Raw genomic sequence first — 22,670 nt, 5'->3', positions numbered from 1 at the left:
GTACAGTGCAACTAACATAGTCTTAATTTGTGAATGAATGATTTGTAATGAGCCAGTACATTTAATAAATCATTCAAATAGCACTGGACTTCAGGCACTTTACAACAACACAACCTTGTTTCTGCAGCGACTTTCAGCATGTTTCCTATAACAAAGTCGGACTTTACATTTTACCTGGCGTGAGAAAGTCACATAAACCATGCGAAATTTTCATTTCAAACCACATTATGAATGTAGCTCGAAACGGAAATTTCATGTGATTTTTTTTGCCATTCACGCATGCTAAATCTGATTGGATTTCAATCAGATTTGCACAAAAATACAATTTGGACTGACCAGAAAATTCTGGTTCAGGAACAATTGACTCAAATGAGCCAGTTCATTTAATGAATAGACTTACTCAAATAGACTTACTGGTTTGTATTCACTGAATCCATTACATTGATTGCTTTAACATTTGACTCATTTACTGAACTCCAAGTCTTTCAGTTATGTTAGAATCCTAATGCAACTTTGTTTAAAGATTTTTGGAAACTCAAGTTTGTTCATAATATGACAACATGTAGTCAAGATTCACTTGTCATTTGTGTTTGGAAAAGTTTGCTATTAAATAACACGCGGCAGCTCGGAGCTAATCTCACAAATCTAAATTTCCCCAGCGTCCGCCACCTCGTAACACATTCGGCACACGTGACCTCAGGCACTGATGAAACCTGCGGCAACATTCCAAATCCTGTGACTGACACTTCAGCCACACTCACTGAGCAGTGTAATCTCATGGATCACTCTGGAATCTGAAAGCCCCAGCTATGGCTGCTCTGGTGGGCTTAGAGGCAGTGGCTCCAAAAGCCTGGATGAGTCCCACCTCAGCCCCTCCTCATTCTTACCTTCCACACATGCTGGACTGGCTCTGGTAGTGCCGGCAATCTGGCCCTTCCTGCAGGCACACCTGGCCGTCTGCCGGGCGATGGTCCTCCTTGGCTGACTGCTGTCCCTGTCCAGAGTCACGATTTCACATGTACCTGCCACCAGCTGACCTGAATGAAGGACAAAGAGTTTAGATAAATGTCAGCTGAGCTTTCAATAACACCAGGATGACAATCAAATCTTTTAAAGAAAACGTCAGTGGTGCCAAACTCTCCGCCACAATGCTTGAATGCTGTGGCTGGTTGCCAGGGTGTTGCTAATATGTTCTGAGTGGTTTTTAGCACATTTATCTGTGGTTGCTAGGGTGTTCAAGGTGGTTGCTAGGTGGTTACTAACCCATGTCTGTAATTCCAGTCCCTAACTATGGCTCAGGTCTAGGGCTGCATGATTAATCAAAACAAAACTGAAATCTTGATATGACTGCGACATAGGCTGCGATTTAATGAATTAAATACATGCGATGCATGTTTCAGTGTTTTCAAGCAAGCAGCTCATGATCTGTTTTTTCAGTGTCTCAGAGCGGCTCAGTTCACAGTAAATGCATATGGGAACATGACATGCACCAACCATCTTCCAAAGTTGTATTGTAAAATTAAATTAAATATTTCAGATTACAAATACAGATTACAAATATGGCAATTAGTAATATTTCTTATTTTAAATTTGAGCAATAATAATTATGAGTAATTTTTATAATATTAATTGTAATATTTATTTTATTTATTTATTATTTACTGCTAATAATTATTATTCATAATAGTCACAATTATATATAGCCTATCTCAACCTTTTTGGCCAAATTGTGCAACCCTACAAATATGCACACCAAACCTGGAGCTCTTTTTCTTGTAAATCACATTTAAAATCCCACAATCATCACAGGTTTTTTTTCCCCCCAATTTGTGCAGCCCTACTCAGGTCCCTTCTTCAATGCAAGTTCATGTTTTTTAGTTTTTTTTGCTCGGTCTATCATCTACCGGGTGAAAATTGCAAGCCTGATCACAAAGAAAAGTAATAGTACAGCTCTCCTCAGCATGCCGCATTAATTAATCTCATAATTATAGCGCAAACGGTGAGGAACGACTGAAGTAGTGATGTTAAAAAATTGCAGTCATTTTTCCATCATTAAAACCGGTTTAGCCATAAAAAATGTATATAGCCAATTTAACAGGACAAAAAATAAGCACAAAAGAGAGAGAAACAGAATCATGACGCAACGCAGGCCAGATTCAAACCAGCGTCTCCTATATAACACCACACCGCTCTGTGTTTGGAAGTAGCCCACAGCTTTGACAGAATAAATGGATTTTTACGGTGCTGAGCTGTTAGTTTCCCTACTAATATTGTAGACTGAGGCATCACCCTTGTTAGCAGACTGATGGGGACCAAGTTCTGCTGAAGCTGCACACTGCGGCCATTGTTCAATGTTCCTCTATTATCCTGCACCTGCATAAACAGGAATCTATATACACGGCTTCATCAAGCCAGTGCAATATGTTGGATATGGACCTGCGACAGTGAATCATGTCCTAGCAGTGACGTGTCAGCGGAAAAAAGCTTGATGCATCAGGGTGGGCTGCAGATCTTCACAAACCCCACTGTAAGTCCAGACAGATGGCTAAGAAAGCAGCGTACAACCTCTTGAGAGATCGCTTATGTTAGATGATGATTAATTCAGCGACGGGATGCATCAACACCCCAACCCTCTTACAAAGCAATGGTTATGTACACAGTTAGGTTATCCTTTGCCAAGCTTTTAACAGGCAGTCTGTCACAATTGCCATAATGGCCTACGCATTACCTGCAAGACAAAAACATCTACATCTAAACACTACCGCTGATAATAAAGAGTATGCGTGCCATGGACAAGGTATCTCTTTGAGGAATCTGATTATTATTATTTTATTATTATATTATATTACCACACATCCAGCAAGCAATTCCACATCTTTTATTTCTATTAATAATAATAATCATTAATATTACAAATGTATAATTAATAATAATAAATAAATAATGCTTTACTAACATGAATTCAGGGCAAAAATGTATAGTAATGTTGTAATTTTTGATAAATCTTAATAGTAATAAAAATTAACAACTATCATTAATACTATTAATGTATAATAATAAAAATATCTAGAATAGAATAAGAATATAAGAACAATATTATATAATATATATATAAAAAAAAAAATATATATATATATATATATAAAATAATAATATTTATTTGCCTTGAGGTTCTCTCATAATGTAAGGACAATTTTTTTCCACCAGAAACAGTTAGATTTTAGCTTTACACTACCATTTCTAGTTTCTACTGCTCTCTCTTAATGTTACTGTAGCTGACTGGTAGAGCATGGGTTTGATCCCCAAAAAACGTATTAATATAAAATAAAAAAAAACACTGTTTAACTGCTTCATTGACTGCATCATAATGTGAAAGATGACAACAAAATAATTTGCACTAAAATATGCAACATAAATCAAAGAGAAATAATCAGGGATGTTGTTAAATGTACACTAATGTCAATAATCCACAGCCAGTAATTAAATAAAAATAAAGTAATAAATAAAGTAACAAAATAAGATTGTTTCTTGACTGGGTTTGAGTTCTGCAAGTTGCAGTTCATATTAAAATAAGCCACATAAATGTTAAGATTACACTGAAATAATCAAGGATATTGTTAAAGGTATTGTTCCTTTAATAAAATAAAAACTTTAATAAAATAAAAACAAAAAAGTAATTTCTCTTTCTTGACTGGGAAGGTTTGAGCAAGTCACAGTATGTTTCATAGCACTTCAAGCAATTTTATCTCAAAAGATCCAAGAAAATGTGATTCCTTGTGATATGGCTGCAGATAGAGACAATTACACTCACTACAGAAAGAAGCGTTCAATCACAGAAGTGTGTCTGAGTATTGCAGTCAGAGCCGATCGGCCCTATACGCACACTACGCAAGTCGCGTAGGGCCCCGCAAATTACTCAAGACTCCGCCTCCCCCTCGTGTCAAAGCGCGTCAATCAAAGTTTACAACATCGATGAGAAAATTATGCGGAATCCTTCTGGTCACGAAAAACAGAAAAAAACTTGTGTTCTCTCCTCTCCAGGTTTGATGTCAGCAAAGAACAGTAAAGTTAAGTTGATGTGCATCTCTCTCTAGTCTGTCTGTCTAACCCAGCTGGGCAGAGCATCTTTTGGTCTGTGTCTTGTTTGCTAATATCGGCCACTTCCAGGGCTGTGTTCTGTGTTCTGTGCCTGACAAAAAAAAGTGAGAGTGAAATACAACTACATATTACGTTTGATAAACGACAAAAGCAGCGGTGTTTGTTTATAAACCGCAGCTCGGAAAAGATAACCGGCCGCGTCGCGCGTTAACATGTGTTCATATGCTTGTGCACGAAATGAAACGCGCACATTCCAGCAAAACATCTGTGGGGACCAGTACAATATATGGGCGTGATGACACTCCTCATTATAGGCGCACATACAATTATCTAGTCTCCAAGTCAGTTTAGTTACAACTCTGCAAGAAAGCAATGTATTGACATTGCCTATTGATTTATAGGCTATATGTGATTGGCTGGACATACTGATTAATATGGATGCACATCCCTCAGTAAATAATAACCTTTATTGCTTTTATCATTTAAAACACAGTGACATGCTATGGCAAGCCATTTTAGCTCTTATGCATTTACATGATGCATTTTTTATTTAAAATTCTTGATATTAAGAACGTACTTTTTCTAGTAACGATGTCTATTTCTGATATCGGAATTACATTTTCATTAGTACTAGTTTAAGGAGGGAGGATTGTAGTGGGAGCACTGGGGTGTCAGGTGTGACTGTGTGGCAATGGCAAATGGTTTACATGGCTCATGGGTCCCTTAACAGAATTTTGCTTAGGGCCCCAGGGAGGTCAGGATCGGCTCTGAATGCAGTCATAGTATGTAGTCTTAGGGCAAATGTGACCTAGTGTAGCTGTGAGTGACATAATGAAGGTGTATGTCTATAGCACATGATGGATTATAGCATCTACTTGACTAGATATGGCGGCCGGTGGAATTATTGGCATGTAAAACTACCTGTGTGTCTGTATATGTATGCAGCTGAAGTTTGATCTACAGTGTGTGAAATGGTTCATCTGACCAAACATGCATGAGCTCCAACACAAACAATGATGGATGGTGCTTCCACCGCCACAGACACAGCGTCAGTGCAGAGGTACTGAACGTAAAACCACATCCAGGCTGGATTGGTTTGGTTTGTATATCTGTTTTATACACATAAATAAAAAAAATACAGCCTGTTTCTTTTTTTTTACATTTATGAGCACAGCTGAAAATCTGCTTGCCCCGGGCACTAGAGAAAAGGAGCCATAATTTTCAGAGGCTCTCCTCTCCTCTCTAAGCCCATCATCGATTCATCAGGATGCGAAGCCCATCAGCTTTTATTACACCCAATATTTCAGTCTACATTTGAAACTGAGAAGAAATAATTGCAGGCTTGTCAGAACTGCCAAAATAAACAAAAGAGTGTGAAGGAAAGTTCTCCAGACGACCCTTGTTGCAAGCTACTCTCGTCATAAAATACCAACAGAACTTTCAATTCAATCTATTTTTGGCCAACTCAGTTGCTGGAGCGCTTTAGTGATTATTGGAACATTTTCAAGAAGTGATTTGATTTTTTTCCCCCTCTCTATCTGTTTTTCTCTTCTCCATACATCATTTTTCACTCTCTTGCTCTTGCTTCTCTCTTTCTGCAAAATCAAATATCAGCATATAATAATCAGAAGGCATTGCTCTGGTGTCTGCTCTAATAGGTGAACGTCTGCTTTTTCTCTCTTCAAAGACTGAACTGAACTGAAGCTCTGAATAAAGTGGAATCGTTGATATGACAGGGCGGATACTTCATGATTACATCATCACAGAATATGATGTGAGCGCAACTCACAGGAAATGAGAGCGGTGATGTGGGTGGAAACTCCTCGTTATCAAAGTTGCTCTGAATTAAATAATGTATTCTTCAAAATAAACTCTCTGATTCTCGAGACGTGGGACAAAACGGGTTACGGAACTGAAAAAAACAGACATTTATGTACAGAGGAATCATTTTGGATTTCTTGCTTCCATTTTCACACAAATATGTGTTTTTCCTTGCTGTCAAAATAATGTGTCAGGCCATCTGCAGATAAAAAAAAAAGTAATGTGTACTCTCATGTCAAATATTTATAATAAATATTTGCAAATGTATATATGTAATGATAGATAGATAATGTTGTAATTTTGACAACATTGTGCTACATTTGTGTTTAGAACCTTCTAGTGGTCATCGCTGATTAATATCAAACTAATATCATACTTAAAACCAATGGCAGGTAAAAATGTGGCACAGAATCAGTGCACTGCCTTTCCCCTTTCTAAAAAAACGTTATCTTCTCTTCCTGTCATGTTTGACAACACCCAGTCTCTCTCTCTTTCTCCACGGTGCCCTAGAGGTGAGCCCTACTCCAAAGCTGGAAGAAAAAAGCTTCACCATTCATTTCCAACTTCAGCCCCAAATAGGCCGTAATGACTGGGCTCTGATAGATCCCGGAGAGAGGAGTCCATAGAGCCATTCATGGAGGCTAATCAGCATGCCAGGAGCAAAGTCTGGTTCTGCAGTGACTGAATGCAGACTGTGAGCACCCCTCCTTTAATCTCTCACTCATTAATTCGGCCCTGCCATGGCTTTATGACCCTTTATGACCATACCCAACACGGCCACTGTTTTCCACCACCTTACCGTAGCCTCCTTTCCTCCGCCACCCTTTTCCCCCTCTATGTCCCGTGAGTCGGAGTAAACCATCATTCAGTGTGTTTACATGCATGTTCTTAACCTGATTATGCATAAGCCAACAATGTGTGTGGTCGTGTAAACATGTTAATCTATTTTCCTTTATCAGAGTAAAGTCAATAACGCCTTCAGCATAAACTGGCTGACACCGCTAGATTTTTGCCTATTACCTCACCTGGCATGTGTACACCTTAACTTGTGTTTTGTTGGCTTATTGTAGTGCGTATATCTGGCTGTGTGGTTAAGCGCCCTTAGGGCCAGATTTACTAACAGCTTGCGTCAGAATTTACTAGAAGAATTTACTTATTTTTGTGGCTGACCTTATTGCATATGCATTTGTAGAAATTTCGCTTTCAGGCGCAATTTATGGCAGGAGAGTATTTAAATGAATCACGCAAGGTGATTTACTAATGTTTTCGCTTGTCAATGTACTGGTGTTTGCGCCATTATTTACCCCCCCCAAAAAAGCATGTCTTAAACCAGACGCTACCTGGAAGATTGTGTTGGTCATTATGGAAATGATCTGACTGCGTCTGTGTTCTTTAATTTGCACATCGTCAGTAGACGTGCAGAACTTTTTCACTCCCATCGGCGCTGTTTTGGAATTGCGCTCTCATGCTAATTTGCCATGTTTAGTAAATCTGCCCCTTAAGGTGTGTCACATAAACGATATTTCAGCAAAATTTTGTTGGCAAAAAGGTGGTCTTTGGTCTCATCTGTTCAAAGGACATTGTTCCAGAAGTCTTGTGGTTTGTTCAGATGCAACTTTGCAAACTTAAGTAGTTTTCTTCTGACAACCCTTTCAAACATGCCATACTTGTTCAGTCTTTTTCTAAGTGTACTGCTATGCCCCTTTTTTAGTAGAGCCTGTTGAGTCGATCTGGAGGGAGTACTGCCAGGCGGAAGTGGACCTATCTGTGCATCAAGAAACGACACACTGTCCACTTTGTTTCTCCCTCACGTTTCCAGCTCCACTGGGACTGGATCCTATGGTGCAGACATGCCCGAGGCTTCGTCTGTAAGCCATTCCCCGATCACTTTGCTTCCGGGAGTTGTGGAGATTCTGCCAGGACGCAGTCGGTCTATTGTTAGTAGCCCCATTCTGGCCGTCCCGAGTATGGTTCTCTGATCTGGTGTCCCTTCTCGGCAGCTCTCCATGGGATTCTGGTCAGAAGGGACCTTCTGTCTCAGGCAGAGGCCTCAACCCTTCACCCTCACCTGGGGTTGTGGAAACCAACTGTCTGGTCTCTCAACTGAGATTGTTGAGACCATACTTCACTCTAGAGCTCCCTCAACAACGAAACTATATGCCTTGAAGTGGAGAGTTTCCACTTTATGGTGCGGAAATTGCCAGATGGACCCAGTTTACAGCAGGTTTGTACTGTTCTGGAGTTCCTGCAGGATCAGTTCTCCGCAGGGTTATCACCCTCCACTCTGAAGGATACGTGGCATCCATAGCTGTTTACCATGCACCTTTGGGTCATTAGGGAGAAATCCGTTGGTGTCACATTTCCGCCGTATTGCTTAGAAGCTTTGCACCTGGTATGGTGAAAGCCTTTCTACACCCTAGACCAGGGTATGTCCCCACTAATGTGGCACAATCTATAGTTTTTCAGGCCTTTTGTCCTCCCCCCTTTTGTACGTTGGACCAGGAAAAGCAAAATTTGCTATACCCAGTTATTGGGTATTGGATGTTTACATTCACAGAGCTGCCCAGTGGCATAAGACTGATCAATTGTTTGTTTGCTTTGGGTCGCCTAGAACAGGGACCCCAGCATCCAAGCAAAGAATGAGCAAGTGGATAGTCAAGGCTATCCGTTCAGCAATGGCTGTTAGAGCTCATTCGAATAGGAGTATGGCGGCTTCAAAAACCGCATTGTCAGGGGTATCCCTACAGAATTTGTGTAATGCCAGGTGCTAATGTCTTAGTTGTGCTAGCCATGATTCACAGTAGACAGGCACTTGTCAGTACAATGGAGTGGGTATTATCATTCCCATAGCGTTGCTGTCTATGACAGCACAAGTTCACTTGAATGGGATCATCTCAGGTTACAGTAATAAAGTTTGTTGACCATGGTTCCCTGAAAAGGGAACGAGATGCTGCGTTGCCCTGCCATATTTCCTGCATGCCTATGATCGACTGAAGCTGCCATTGTTTGGTCAGGGTGCTATTTATATAGAGCTTCCTGGTCATGATGGCTTCAATGCCCAATTAAACAGAAACGTTCCCATAGCGTTGCAATCTCCAATGCAGAATCTCATTCCCTTTACAGTCGTAACCTGAGTTTTTTGTGAGTTATCAGTAAATTGGTGTGCTTGCTAACGTGCTCATTATAGTGTACGACCATTGAGATAATTCAGAGGAAAACACAATTAAACATACCGAATGTGAGACGGGTTCACTCCAGGACGAGCCATTATGACATCATTAACACGGCAAGAATACAAGTCAACATTTTGCTAACGGTCACGGAGCCACACCGCTTGAATAAGCTTCAGATTTGCTCGCATTGTTCTAAAACGCCTCTAAGTGCTGCAGCTTAGACGTGTTAAGCGGCGCAACTTGTGATAGATGATACGCCCTCCCTGTCTGTTTAAATAGCCCCGCTGACAATGAAATGTCTGATTCATCTTCAACCTCTCCTCTCTCTCCCCAGGATCTCCTGTATACTCCAGTGCATGCGTTTTAGGGATGAAAGAGCTGCCAACCATGCATCGCGGAGATGGAGACTTGCTGGCTGTGCTGATCTGAAATTCAAAAGCTATGCTTTACAGGCTGTCAGAAAAGTGATGGAGTGAAAAGGGAGTCTATCATCAGGGGACCGATGCTGGACTCCACCAGCGCACCACACGATGCTATCAGCCTTCATTCTCATGCCAAGATCGCTCAGTTCAATTCTATAACCGAAAGCTTTATGCTGCAGTTATTGCCTTGCAATGCAAGTCAATTGGCCTCATTTAACTGTAAGATGTTTTCATTAAGAAACACCACCAGTAACAAAAGCATATGAATAATGTAATGTTCTGCTACGGTAGTTTTGATAAGACAATTATATTATATTTGATATAGACATCCAGTGTCATATTCTGAGTAGGAATGTAGCCCAGGATCACATGAAGTCAAATTCAAGACAAAAAACAGAAAGGTATATGAGACAACACAAAGTCTTTAATGATTTGAAACTAGGGCTGTCAAACGATTAATCACGATTAATCGCATCCAAAATAAAAGTTTGTTTTTACATAATATATGTGTGTGTACGGTGCATAATTATTTTCTATATATAAATACACACACATGCATGTATATATTTAAGAAAAAATTGTTATTTATATATAAAATATTTATATATAATATAAATTATATATAATATAAATATATATACACAGTATATACATGCAAATATTTCTTAAATATACACATGCATGTGTGTGTATTTATATATAGAAAATAATTATACACCGTAAACACACATATATTATGTAAAAACAAACTTTTATTTTGGATGCGATTAATCGCGATTAATCGTTTGACAGCCCTATTTGAAAAACCATGACTTTTTAACTATATATAAAAACACACACACACACACACACACACACACACACACACACATATATATATATATATATATATATATATATAAAAGAAGAAAAAGAAAAGATATTGCAAATGTTGAAAACAAGCTTCAATAATGTAATTTTATTTAATTTTATTAATAAAATAATTATAAAATAAAAGTACATGAATGTATTTTATCTTCAAAAATAAATGTATTTATTTGTAAAGATTAAAAAAATATTTTAGTTTAAAAATAACTACAATTTTATTTATTTTTAATTTATTTTTTTAAAAACTATAAAATCAATACATTTCTAAAATACTGTTATTTTATAAAAAATTAAATATATATATATATTTCATTTTATTTTATTCAAACTTATTCCTAGCTCAAACAGTACATGCCAAAGCAATGTGTAAGTCAATGTGTAAGCTTAAAATGTTGAATGCAAGTCAATGTTACCAAATTGGATTCCATCTCTTAGAGACTGTGGCATAAAAAAGACCACAGGAAGTCAAATTTAAGACAAAAAAGAAAGGTCATCTATAAGACAACACATACCAGTCTGGAATGATTAGAGTAAAAAAACATAAATGTATATAATATAATACAAATATAATGCAATTCCATTAATTTAATAAATAATTGGCCAGAATTCAGGTTGTGAATTGAGAGAGATAAAAGACAAGCTTCAATTATTAATGTATTTTATTTTGTAAAATAACCATATTTTATAAAATCAAGATAAATGTAATTATTGAAGAAGAAAACAATTACATTTAGTTTTTATTTTATTCAAACTATCCCCATAGGTGTATAAATTGTATAAAGTGACTGCCAAATGCATGAACGTACTGTAAAAATGTTGCATAAGTCTTCAAATCTGATTCCATCTTCTTAGAAACTGTGGCAAGCCCAAGACCATAAAAACATTGAGTACATCTTTTATATTGAGTAGACAGAATTATTGCAACCTGAAATTGAGGACTTTACATCCTATATCATATATTTTAGGTCAACATTTTTTATTAAAAACCCTACAGCCATCATAATTTCAACTGCCAATAACTTGCTTAAGAGCTAAGGATACTTTATCTAGGCAGTTTATATTCCTTCCTGTCATCCTATACACCTATTATCCTTGTCTAGATTGGAGCAGTAGTCAGAGGGAGGGCTGGCGGGGGACGAGGGTCTCCTTTAGAGTCGGTAATGACAGTCAGACTGAGATTGGACCTGATGCCAGGTCAGTCTGGCTGGCCTCTGGGCTCAGCAGGAAGCCAAAATCTTTGCTTCCAAAGTCCAATCATTCCAAAAAGCCCCTGCAAAGTGTGACTGCAAGACGTCTGCTTGTACGGACTCCTGGGGAGTGTTTTAAACTAATTTATTTAGAATACTTAAAATGTACGCAGAACACTTTGTTAAGACACGAAAGCCTTCCACAGCCCTCAGTGTTCCACTTTGTTAATCACTCCATGGTTTTAGTCTGGCTTCCATCCTCTTTCTAGCTATTTCCATCAATTAGCAACTGCTGGGGGAGTTCAGGTGGCCACAGTAATGGTAATCTTTGTAGCCAACTGTTCATTTGAAATGCTTTAGCTGTGTATTGGTTTTTTGAGTAGTTCTTTCAGTTCACTGTCATTGTCATCATGACCTGAACTCATTAGTCAGAGGAGATTTTGTCTGAACTGAAAAGCCAAAGGCATTAAAACTGCCGTTTTCTTTTTTTCTTCTTCTTCTTTTTGTTTGATATAAACACTCATATAAGAAAAGGTTCTATAGAGAACCTAAAAAGGTTCTGTCAGGCCCTTCATATATTACAGTCGTGGTCAGAATATGGATTAATATAAACAAAAATAAATCTGCATTGTTTATCATTTTGATCTTTCATTAAAAAAATTTTTTGAATTATTTCTTAACATGCACTGTTCAATCATTCACAATAACACCAGAAATGTGTATTAGGAAAGTAAATATGGTCAGTTTGTATTTCGTGTTGACTTTATAACAGTCACTGTTGATTAAATGATATTTTTAAAGCCATTGGATAATCAATTCTAAATTGAGCATAAACAGAACTAGCCTACAGAAAAAAATAACTGGAGAAATGTTGGGAAATGTGAGCTACGGTCTGAGGTTGGTGCATTATAATATCAAACACCCAACAGTGCACTAAGTCTCTGTATGTAGGAAATGAAAAGGGTTTGGGCAGATGCCTCCTGTGGTTCTCTCTATCACTATGCTGGAGGTCACTGCTCTATTCCTTGGCACTTTGTGAGAAGCAAACCCATGCATTCTCCAATTATTTCCTTAAAAGCCCAGTTACTGTGGCAACCAGGCCAACATGTTTTGTTTGCCATGGCGGCAGGCCAACTCAAACCTTTAAGCTGTTCAAAGCTAGCTCACACATAATGGGTGACTGCTCTTGGGTTGAACCTGACACCTATACTGATATCGCACACAGAAAGAACTCTGAACTTAATGATAGCATTGGTTCATTTAGAAGTCCATTGATTGCTTAAAACTAAAGACATCTGTAAGGGTTGTCGATTAAAATGCAATTCCAGCTTGCCTTAGCTGTATTTAAAGATCTGTAGTTAGAAAGTTCTTGAATATTGAAAAATAATTGTCTGTTCTCTGAGCTAAAAGACACTGGTCATGAACATGTCTGAACTATTTCACAGTGTTCCTTATACTGAGACCCTTATGCAACATGGATCAATTTTATGAGGCAGAATTTTCTCGCTTTTTCTTTCCAAAGCGTATAGAAGACAAAAGATGTCAGACTGAGATCTAGGGTGTCACATCATCACCTCTATCTATCTATCTATCTATCTATCTATCTATCTATCTATCTATCCCCTTAATGAAACCAGTGGTTCCACAATGCTGGTCTGCTCAAGGATTGTCAGATTGGGAATATAGGCAGATGTGTCTTTTTTTAGGTTTCGTTACCACAATCCATTCTATATGCTATCCACAAGATCATTTATAATAACAATTGATAGCAAATCAAATTGTAAAACCGAATAATTTTGATATCAGCATGCATCGTTTGTCTCCAAACTAGGTTACATGATTGTTATTCAGTTGCAAAGAAAGTCAGTAATTGACATTGATATTAATATGGCATTTCCTTAAGTAAATAAATGGAGTAGCAATTCAAACAGATGGTCCTTGGTTTGGCCTTAAGCTATTTAAGTGCACACGTACATGAAAGGATTTTTTTTTCTTATCAATGCTGATGCCAGATGAATACAGAGTATCACTGATGCACGTACATGGCAGAACATACGCATGCACTATGTGTCATACACATAAGAAATACATTTATGTGTATGATAATAATTACAAGTGCAATAAGGAAATACATTATATTCTTTAAAAAAAAAAAAAAACAGGCCAAAATTACTCTTGTCTTTTTTCCATCTCATTGTGTTTGCACTCTCCTGACTAATTGATATAAGCAATATGTGTTATAGGGTTGTCTTGATACCATAAACATATCAACCAATGCCAAGTAATATCACAATACCATGTATTGTGTAGTTAATTCATGATTCAAATCTACAAAATGGACCAAATTCTCATAAATACATAGCTGTAAATGAAAACTAACTAATTTCTTTATTAATGAGAATTAACTGGCTTTGTTACTTATCAAATGAAATTAGTGTAAACAAAATCTATCTTAGCACTGCAGAAGTGGCACAGATGCTGCATCTGGAGTGACATTTCGATGTATTTACACTGACAGTTTAATGCTGCTCAGAGGTGGTATCAAGGCATTTACACTGCAATTACAATTGAGATTATTAATTAACAATCATTTTATTAAATTAATATTTTGAAATAGAATATAGAAATATGAAATGTTGAAAAACATCAAATAATGGGCCTTCTTTTAAACCGCCAGTAGGTGGCGGCAAGTCTTAATGATTGAGTCACTGAATCATTCATTCAAACAATTCGTTCAAAACGGCTGACATTCATTCAGGAACGAAGCAAGTGACTGTCTTTATGAACAACTCATTGAATCATTGACACGCCTGAATCGTTCAAAAACACGGATTCATTCAGAAACTAAACACCCGCTGTGTGTTTCTTAGAGAAGTACAATCGTTCTGCTTTGTTTAGAATAACTATTTTCATAAGAAAAAAATATTGTCTAAACTGTCATTTAATAATAACTTTTTGTTTTTTCAGTCACATTTGCAATTGTGCTGATATTCGGAAAAACAGCACTCTTGCTCGTGTCATATTGCTAAACTATGTTTAGACTATCATGTTACAGCCTAAATGAGCTATAAAGCAAGTCACATTTTAATTACGATTGAAATGATAAGAATGATAAGAAATGAGTGCAAATGCCACTGTTGATGAACTGAATTCCATTCATCATGATTCTAGAAACAAACCACCTGTTACAGAAGTGGTCAAATGAGCATGAATTGAGAGAATAAATTCTTATATAAAGATATTATGATGTTGAATAGAGATGTTTGAGCTTCTAATTTAAAAAATCTTTTCATACCCTTTCATCTGACAAACCACAGGGCAATCAATGACGTGCAACGTTTCATTGCAAAATGAGCTGCAATCAGACGCACTTTTGAAGGATTACACTCAGTAAGATGCAAATTCTACATAGCATTTACTGCACAGGGGACAGCAGAAAGGCAATGGCACTCAAAGACTCTCTTGTAATGTATTTACAGCCATCAAGTGTTCAAATGAACGTTTCGAATAGTTGTACTGCTGCAAATACAACATTACTTACGTACTACTGTTTATCGCCAGTATTTTGAAGCTTTGGAATCGCGATACTACCGTGGTACAGGTATACCGTGCAAGTGCAACCCTGATATGTTATATGGCACTCTAACACCTGTTAAAACATATTAACAATTTCTCATTTTGCATATTCAACAAGGCAGTGTGTATACTTTTATGGTAAGATATTGCTTAAATTATATTTTTTTAAGTAAATCTTAGAAACTCCTTTATAATCTGTGGAGAAAGAGGCATTACCATCCCATACGTTTATGTTTTTTATGTTGTATTTTATGTTATTTAGGCTAGTTCAAGTTTACTGCATTATTTTAGTGTCTCGTGGTTCAGTTTGTGTAACTGAAAAATATTTTAAAAAACAAAATGCTTTTGAAAAGTAAAAATTCTGAATTGTATATTTAACAAGGCAGTGCATATACTTTTACGGTAAGATATTGCTGAAATTATATTTTTGTAAGTAAATCTTAGAAACCACCTTATAATTCTGCATTTCCATCCCACAATTCCCTATACACAAATGTACGTTTAAATCTTTTGTTGCATTTTTTATTTAGTTTACTGCATTATTTTAGTGTCTGATGGTGTTTGATGTGGTCTCTTCTTTATGTTATTATAGTTGCTGTAGGCCAATTTTCATTGACGTATCATCATGTGGCCTTCCATTGTTCCACCTGTACAATCAGTAGTAGCCTACATTTCACAATAACAAACATTTTTTAATACTCAAATAGGTTGGTATTAATATTGTATGATTTAATGACGTATATGGGCTACAGTTATGAAAAATAAATAAATAAATAACGCGTAATAGGCAACCCAAAAGTCATCAAAATGTAACATCATCACTATCTATATATTTACGGTAAAGTTCTGGAAACCACAACTGCATGTTTTTCTTATGAGCCTAATAATTTATCGTAAAATTAGCACTTTTTTTCAGCATTCAGTTAATTCTGCCAAGTTGACCGTTAGAGTACGGCTTACCTTCGCCGAAGAAATGCGCTTGAATCCAGAAGAGCAGAAAAAAGCCCAGCGCCGCTCCCGCGAGCGCCCACGCCACACGAAGATGCTGCATCTTTCTGAAGATCTGACGCGTTCACAACAGCACATCCATCCCGACTCAACACGCAATAAACATTCCCTTATTCTCAGGAAGAACAGGCTGATCGGTAAGGACACTTTCCATGCGGAAAAGCCTATGTTGGTACGTGTGGAACTGCTCGCGCGACAGGTTTCTATTCGGAGACATTAAAGTTCAATACGAGTTTCAACGCGGCATCTGACACTTCGTGTCCCATTAACCGCAGCATAGTCTCTCTCTCTCTCAATTCTCGTCCCGAAATATTTAACAGGCAATTCGCCGCATGTCTTCACACATCCACGCACGAGCCTCGAACTAAATATAAACAACTTTCGCCCACGGAATTCCGTTAAAGTCCAGGAAAAGACCTCAATATGTCCAGCATCACGCTAGAGGTCTCTAGACTACTGCATTGTTCTGTTGACTTCCCAGCAGAAATTGTGCGGACGCGCGTGCATCCCAAGAAAGCGCGCGGTGCTGCCCGTCTGAACGTCTCCTATTTAACTGAGGCTGCGGGTCTGCACGCGAGTTTCATCTTGGTTGAAAAAAATCGACGTCATCACTGTTAAATCTGTCAATCTCCGGGCGATTCCACTTATGAGATCGAGAGAGACATACCTGGCTACAGTAGGCCACCAGTTATACTCTAAACTGCATAAGTACAGTTTGTAGCCTACTTTTTGCTATATTCTTTCTCTTTTTTTATTTTCACCTGCAGGAATATATAAGTTAAGGCGTCTTCAATCTTCAATCAAAAAGTCACATTTATTATGCTGTTTAAAAAGGAGAGTTCCCATTAATATTAATACACTATGAAATAGTATATTTTAATAGTTTTAATAGTTTATTTTATTTACTTTTTATTGTGGTTGCCATAACTTTAACATACAGTGATGATATTACAAGCATTTTGGTGACTGCATATTTTATTTTCTAACTTCACAGTTTCTCTAAGATAATCACCAAGGTAACATATACAGTACATATAGCCTATATACATAAATACATACATATATATATATATATATATATATATTATATATATATATATATATATATATATATATATACTATATAGATAGATAGATAGATAGATAGATAGATAGATAGATAGATAGATAGATAGATAGATAGATAGATAGATAGGTGTGTGTGTGTGTGTGTGTGTGTGTGTGTGTGTGTGTGTGTGTGTGTGTGTGTGTGTGTGTGTGTGTGTGTGTGTATCCATAAACTATAAATACATTTTTACAGTAAAAATTTTTATTAAAATGTTTTAATTTACATGACTTGCAGGCTACTTCATAGTTTACATATCAGGTCAAAATGAGTTTCTTTCATTTCCCATCTGATATCCATCTTAGGAAATGTTAAATATCATACTGATGTTCAGATTTATATGTAAATATCAAGCTGTCATTTAGGAGATGCTTTTACCCGAAGCCATTTACAGTACAGGCTATTTATAACAGTGACCGTAATCCCCCTGGATCAACATGAGGTTCGGTACACACACAATCTAAATTAACATTCAAATTTAATGCATGCATATGCATTTCAGGAGGGAGACTTGCTTTCTCACGGTTTATTAGTTTTAGTTATTTCCTTAATCTTCCCTAAAAATGCTTCTTCATCCCGTGATGAATAGCTCTTTTCTTTGTCTCTTGATGATATAATTAATATTGATCTATTTTAATGCATATATTCAGATTTAAAAGTAATCCATTTTCTCTGCTGTTAATGTCACTTTTCATATTACCCCCAAAGTACAGCTGTCCACACATGACATCCCATCATATTCTCATATTGTTTTCACGTACTCCGGCTTCAGAGGAAGAATGGCAATCAATCAGCGGGGACCCAATTAAATATGTTCAGAATACCGCAGCACTGCAAAGTCAAGCTGCTACTGAAATATCCTGCACTATAATAACATGTTCCTCCTGTGTTGCCAATATATCTCCTACAGATCTAGCATTTTCTCCCGCTCTATCTCTCAATTTCCATCTCGTCTAAGGGGAATATCTATATTTGACGCTGCAGTGTTTGTTAGCGGTGCTGTATGAAAAAATGTGGTGGGACAATAGACCTGGTTCCAATTTATTAAGCCGGCTTTCATTTATTTACTTTTTACATTTGTTTTCCATAGTAATTGCAACGTCTCAGAGGAGACACCGGAAAGCAATATTGGTGAGATATATAAACAATATCAGCCAGACTCAGTACCGTATTTTGTTTGCTATTTTTGGTGGATAAAAAAATCACACCAAGCTAATTCCAGCTATAAAATCTGAGAATGACGACTACCCATAGAAAGTATGAATATTTATTTCTGAACTGTTTTCATCAAGTATTTAGCAGCTATTATGGTGAAAATAAACAGTGTGAATTGTCAATTTCAATTCATGGACTTAATCTCTCAGATCAATGCAGGGACAAGCCACTGTTTGCCCTTTTTATCTAAATCCTTTTCTTGGATTTGGAATCAGAAATCAATTTGTTCAGAGAACTTAAACAGATAGCTATAAGAACATCAGCACCAAACTTTAGATTTGAAATGATAATGATTACTTAGGCTACTAAACATTTATCTCATTCTAATGAGAGCATTAGAAGCATCCCCGCATATGAAAACTCTGTCAAGCTCCATAATGACAAAAAGCACCATAAAAGTATAATAAAAGTGTCATGTGATAGATTTATGTGAAGAGACAGAAATTTAAGTCCGTATTTAACCGGATCGGTGAATCAGTTGAACTTGATCCAAACTGTATAAAAATAGTCTGAATGAAATTCAGGGTGTTTTAAGAACAGCACGTGCTAATGCGCTTTGGAGGCAGGGTAAAAATAAAGAGGGGAAACATAAAAACATATTAATGCATCTTGACTTACACAATCTTCTTGTCTGAGAGCCAAGGGCGCTCTCACCTGCACCGTAATGTTATGCAGCATTCCTGTCAGCGTTATCACTGCAACACTCTGGGGGAGCAAAGCGCAGACCACCGCTTGACTGCTGAATGTCCCTAAAGCGCACTTTCCACTTCACAATATGCCTGACGACATGGTGTGTCTTGTTATAATCAATATCTTTGTCACTGTCAGGATTAGTCACAGGGCCACCGTCTTCACTGACCCTGGGAACCTGCTACCTGAATGAAAGTCTAGAGGACAAACATCAAGTGAGCAAAGCAATGATTCTGTAAAAGTGATAGATTGATCTGCAAAATACTTCTCATTTAAAGAGATAGTTGAGGCAAAAATCCGGTCATCATTTGCCCTAATGTCATTCCAAACCATTCTGTGTAAGAAAAAAGGATGGGTTTTTTTTTTTTTCACAATGAAAGTCAATGGGGACCAGTGGAGTTGTTTTGGACCCCATTGAGTTTCATTGTATGGACAAAAGCAGTTTTCATTCTTCAAAATATATATTTCTTTTACACAAAAGTTATGTAGTAGGCTACAATGATGTTCGGTCATGAACAAACTCTTAAGTAGTGCAAATTTTAACAAAAGTGCATTTTGGGAAAAGCCATCCGGATCTCAAAAGAAAACAAAACAAATATTTTACAATTCAGCGTATTTGTATGATTTCTCTTCATACAAAAACCTAAGATTTGAAGAAAAAGCATGAAGGTTTCAAATCAAACCCTCAGTGGGGCGTAAGCAGATCGTACGAAAACCTGCAATTGAGATTGTTCAAATTCATCGAAATGCTAGTTCAAGAACATGTAAATACAAAATGCCATTAGAGTGAATTGGGTAAAGCATTTTAAAAAGATACTTTTGAATGCGCTGAAGAGCTGAAGAGATCCAATCACAAATGGATTTGTGAACTAAATCAACTGATTCTATGAAAGAATATGAATTAAAAGAAAAATTGGTTAATGAAACATGAATGAGATTCATGTCTAATCATTGAAAAAAACAAATGTATATCAATAATGGGTGCAAAATAGTCAAAAGGGATGTTCCCTAAATGTTAAAAAAACATTTTAAAAAAACTGGATGTTTTTAACATTCAAAAATAAGAGATGTTCATAACTTAATTGGAACATTAGCTAGCCGTTCTTAGAACATACTGTATTATTGTCAGCTGGGATAGAACTTGAATATATGATAGTTAAATGATGCTTTTGTCATTTTGAAGCTTGACAGCTCCAGTCATCATCATTCACTTTCTCTATATTAAAGTGGCCAGAATATTCTTCAATGATATGTATTCAGAACAACATGAGAGTGTGTAAATAATGACAGAATTTCATTTCTGGATGAACTAGACCTTTAACGCAAGACAAAAGAGCATCCTATCAGAATCACAATGAATAGCAGGTGAAATGACTCTCAAAATCAAACTAATTTCAATACTGATGTGCAGATGTAAGACTTTCGAACCACAGGATCATGCCTTGGTGTGAAACCTTCATTTCAATTCAGCATAATTAGTCAAGACAGATTTTAACCAAATAAAATACAAGAAACCTGAAGAGGAGAAGAAATTGATACACTTAAGGAAATTCCACCACCAACCAAAGTCTAAACTGCACAGCGCATCCTTATTACAGTTTGGGTTATGCAATCCAATTTGGATGAATCCCATTAAATGTGACATCCGCCTTCACAATATACATTCCAGTAAATCTGCTGCATTTTAGCAATGTTTATCCCCCGGTTTCAAGATACGTTGATCCATATGGCATTTAAATCTCCGACTCTTGTTTAGCTAATGTGGAACCATATATATTTAAAACTACATTGTGAAATTGTAACTGTATCTTTTGATATGAGCGATGAGTGATGCGTTTCTGCTGTCAGAGGTAATCAGATTGGATTAAGCCTCACAGTTTTACTCCCAGACAGTCCGAAAAAGAAAAGCTGATAGTAGAGATCCCAATCAAAGAGAGGTGGGAAACTGTGACAAGTCCAAATACGCTGAGTGATAAGACGGAAGGGCTCTTCTTCTCTCGCCTGCCCGCAAAGACTTTTGTAATCAATCTACACAGACTAATTTGGGCCGGTCTTCACACTGTGTTTCAAAAAGAGGAAAAGTGAGAAATGGTCTGACAGGCCAGTGTAAAGCTGTAGAGTCATGGGTCCTGCAGTGCACTACATTTCATTCCTCTATCATACATGTATGGCTTAAAATATTAAACTCAATTTGTACGGTTGAAACATATTACGTTGAAATTTTATTGCGATAGTATTTAACTCATGCAGTTTAACTATTCATGGTGGGATGGTGTTAAATTAAATTTTTTTTTTCAAATATTCCTGTATTTATTATAAATGATTATTCCGTGCACATCGTTGTTTTTTAAAATTCATGTGCCCTCATAATCTTTAATCAAAACAACTTCCCTCCCTCTTGCAACGACATCTCTTCTCTTCTCTTATGGCGTGTTTACTGGCATGAGGGCGGGACAACCTGTCACTCACTTGAGATCGACCAATAGCAAACCACAACCATCCAATCAATTCCCAATGGACAAAATCAAGTCCCACCCCACATTTTTCTTCTTCCTCGTATACGTCGCATTGCAAAGAAATCGCAACTTCTGTTTGATGCCAACTTTAAGACTTGTGATTTAAGGATTAATTAACATTTTAAATGTGTTCAATACTGTTTGAATAATTGTTAAGCCATGTTTCAGAGCGTTTTGCATTAATTTCTGAAACAATTATCACAATTAACTTCAAGTTCACACCCTCATGCAAATCAATCCTACTCTATTTGCCTATTTCTAAGGCAAATGGGGGGGGGGGGGTCATTGGTTTTCCATGCAGGGCTGGCCAGTATTATTAAGGACAGTATTGATTTGACTGAACTAACATTTTGTCCATTGACAGTGATGCACCCTTGTTGCTAGTGTTTATGAAATGGATAGCATGTGTGAAATTAATTATTGACAGATTCAGATGTGCAGTCCACAGCGGCGTAAATGTTGATAGTAAGCAGTTTTTGACAAACGTTTTGGATAAATCATTCAGACAAGGTGTAGTGTGGGCAAGCAACCGAGCTTAAAAAGGCTTTCATGTGAATGATGCAGGGGTAGATGATCAAGTTGTAATGCTAAATTCACTTGGCTGGTCAAAACAGACAACTTCTGTGACCACATTTCTAAAGTGCTACATCATTCGGCACAGTGAAACACTGCAGATTTCATAACATTATCACTTATGCAGGGATTTTAAGGAAACCCTTCAGTCAGATGATTCTATGAGCAATGACTGAAAGAGACTGAAAAAGAGATTGCTTATTAAAATCTAATATCTTGTAAAGGATCGGTAAAATGAAATACAGATTTGACTAAAATATTGTTTAGGCCAGAGATGTAATCACGAGAAGGCTTTCCACCGAGGATAACTCTTTGTAAACTGTTGGCGGCATTACCACCGCATTGAGAGAGAGGAGAAAAAAGTTAATGTGCTTGTAAAAGATGGGCCACTTTATGAATTTTACTGCCCACAGGTCAGA

General features: G+C 37.0%; 1 protein-coding gene across 3 annotated transcripts in view; it reads right to left on the bottom strand.

Annotated features, from left to right (window-relative positions):
• tafa5b (TAFA chemokine like family member 5b) overlaps window positions 1-22,670 on the bottom strand; it is a 110,229-nt gene that overhangs the window by 11,387 nt on the left and 76,172 nt on the right. For all 3 annotated transcript variants that reach the window (XM_081356438.1, XM_081356437.1, XM_081356439.1), the window contains one exon: window positions 888-1,037. In XM_081356438.1, the coding sequence (XP_081212564.1) occupies window positions 888-1,037 (150 nt within the window). The remainder of the gene's footprint in view (window positions 1-887; window positions 1,038-22,670) is intronic.

This window comes from Scardinius erythrophthalmus (genome assembly GCF_964197995.2).
Source record: "Scardinius erythrophthalmus genome assembly, chromosome: 24".
NCBI classification, from domain to species: domain Eukaryota; kingdom Metazoa; phylum Chordata; class Actinopteri; order Cypriniformes; family Leuciscidae; genus Scardinius; species Scardinius erythrophthalmus.
This window is presented reverse-complemented; position numbering and strand designations above follow the sequence as displayed.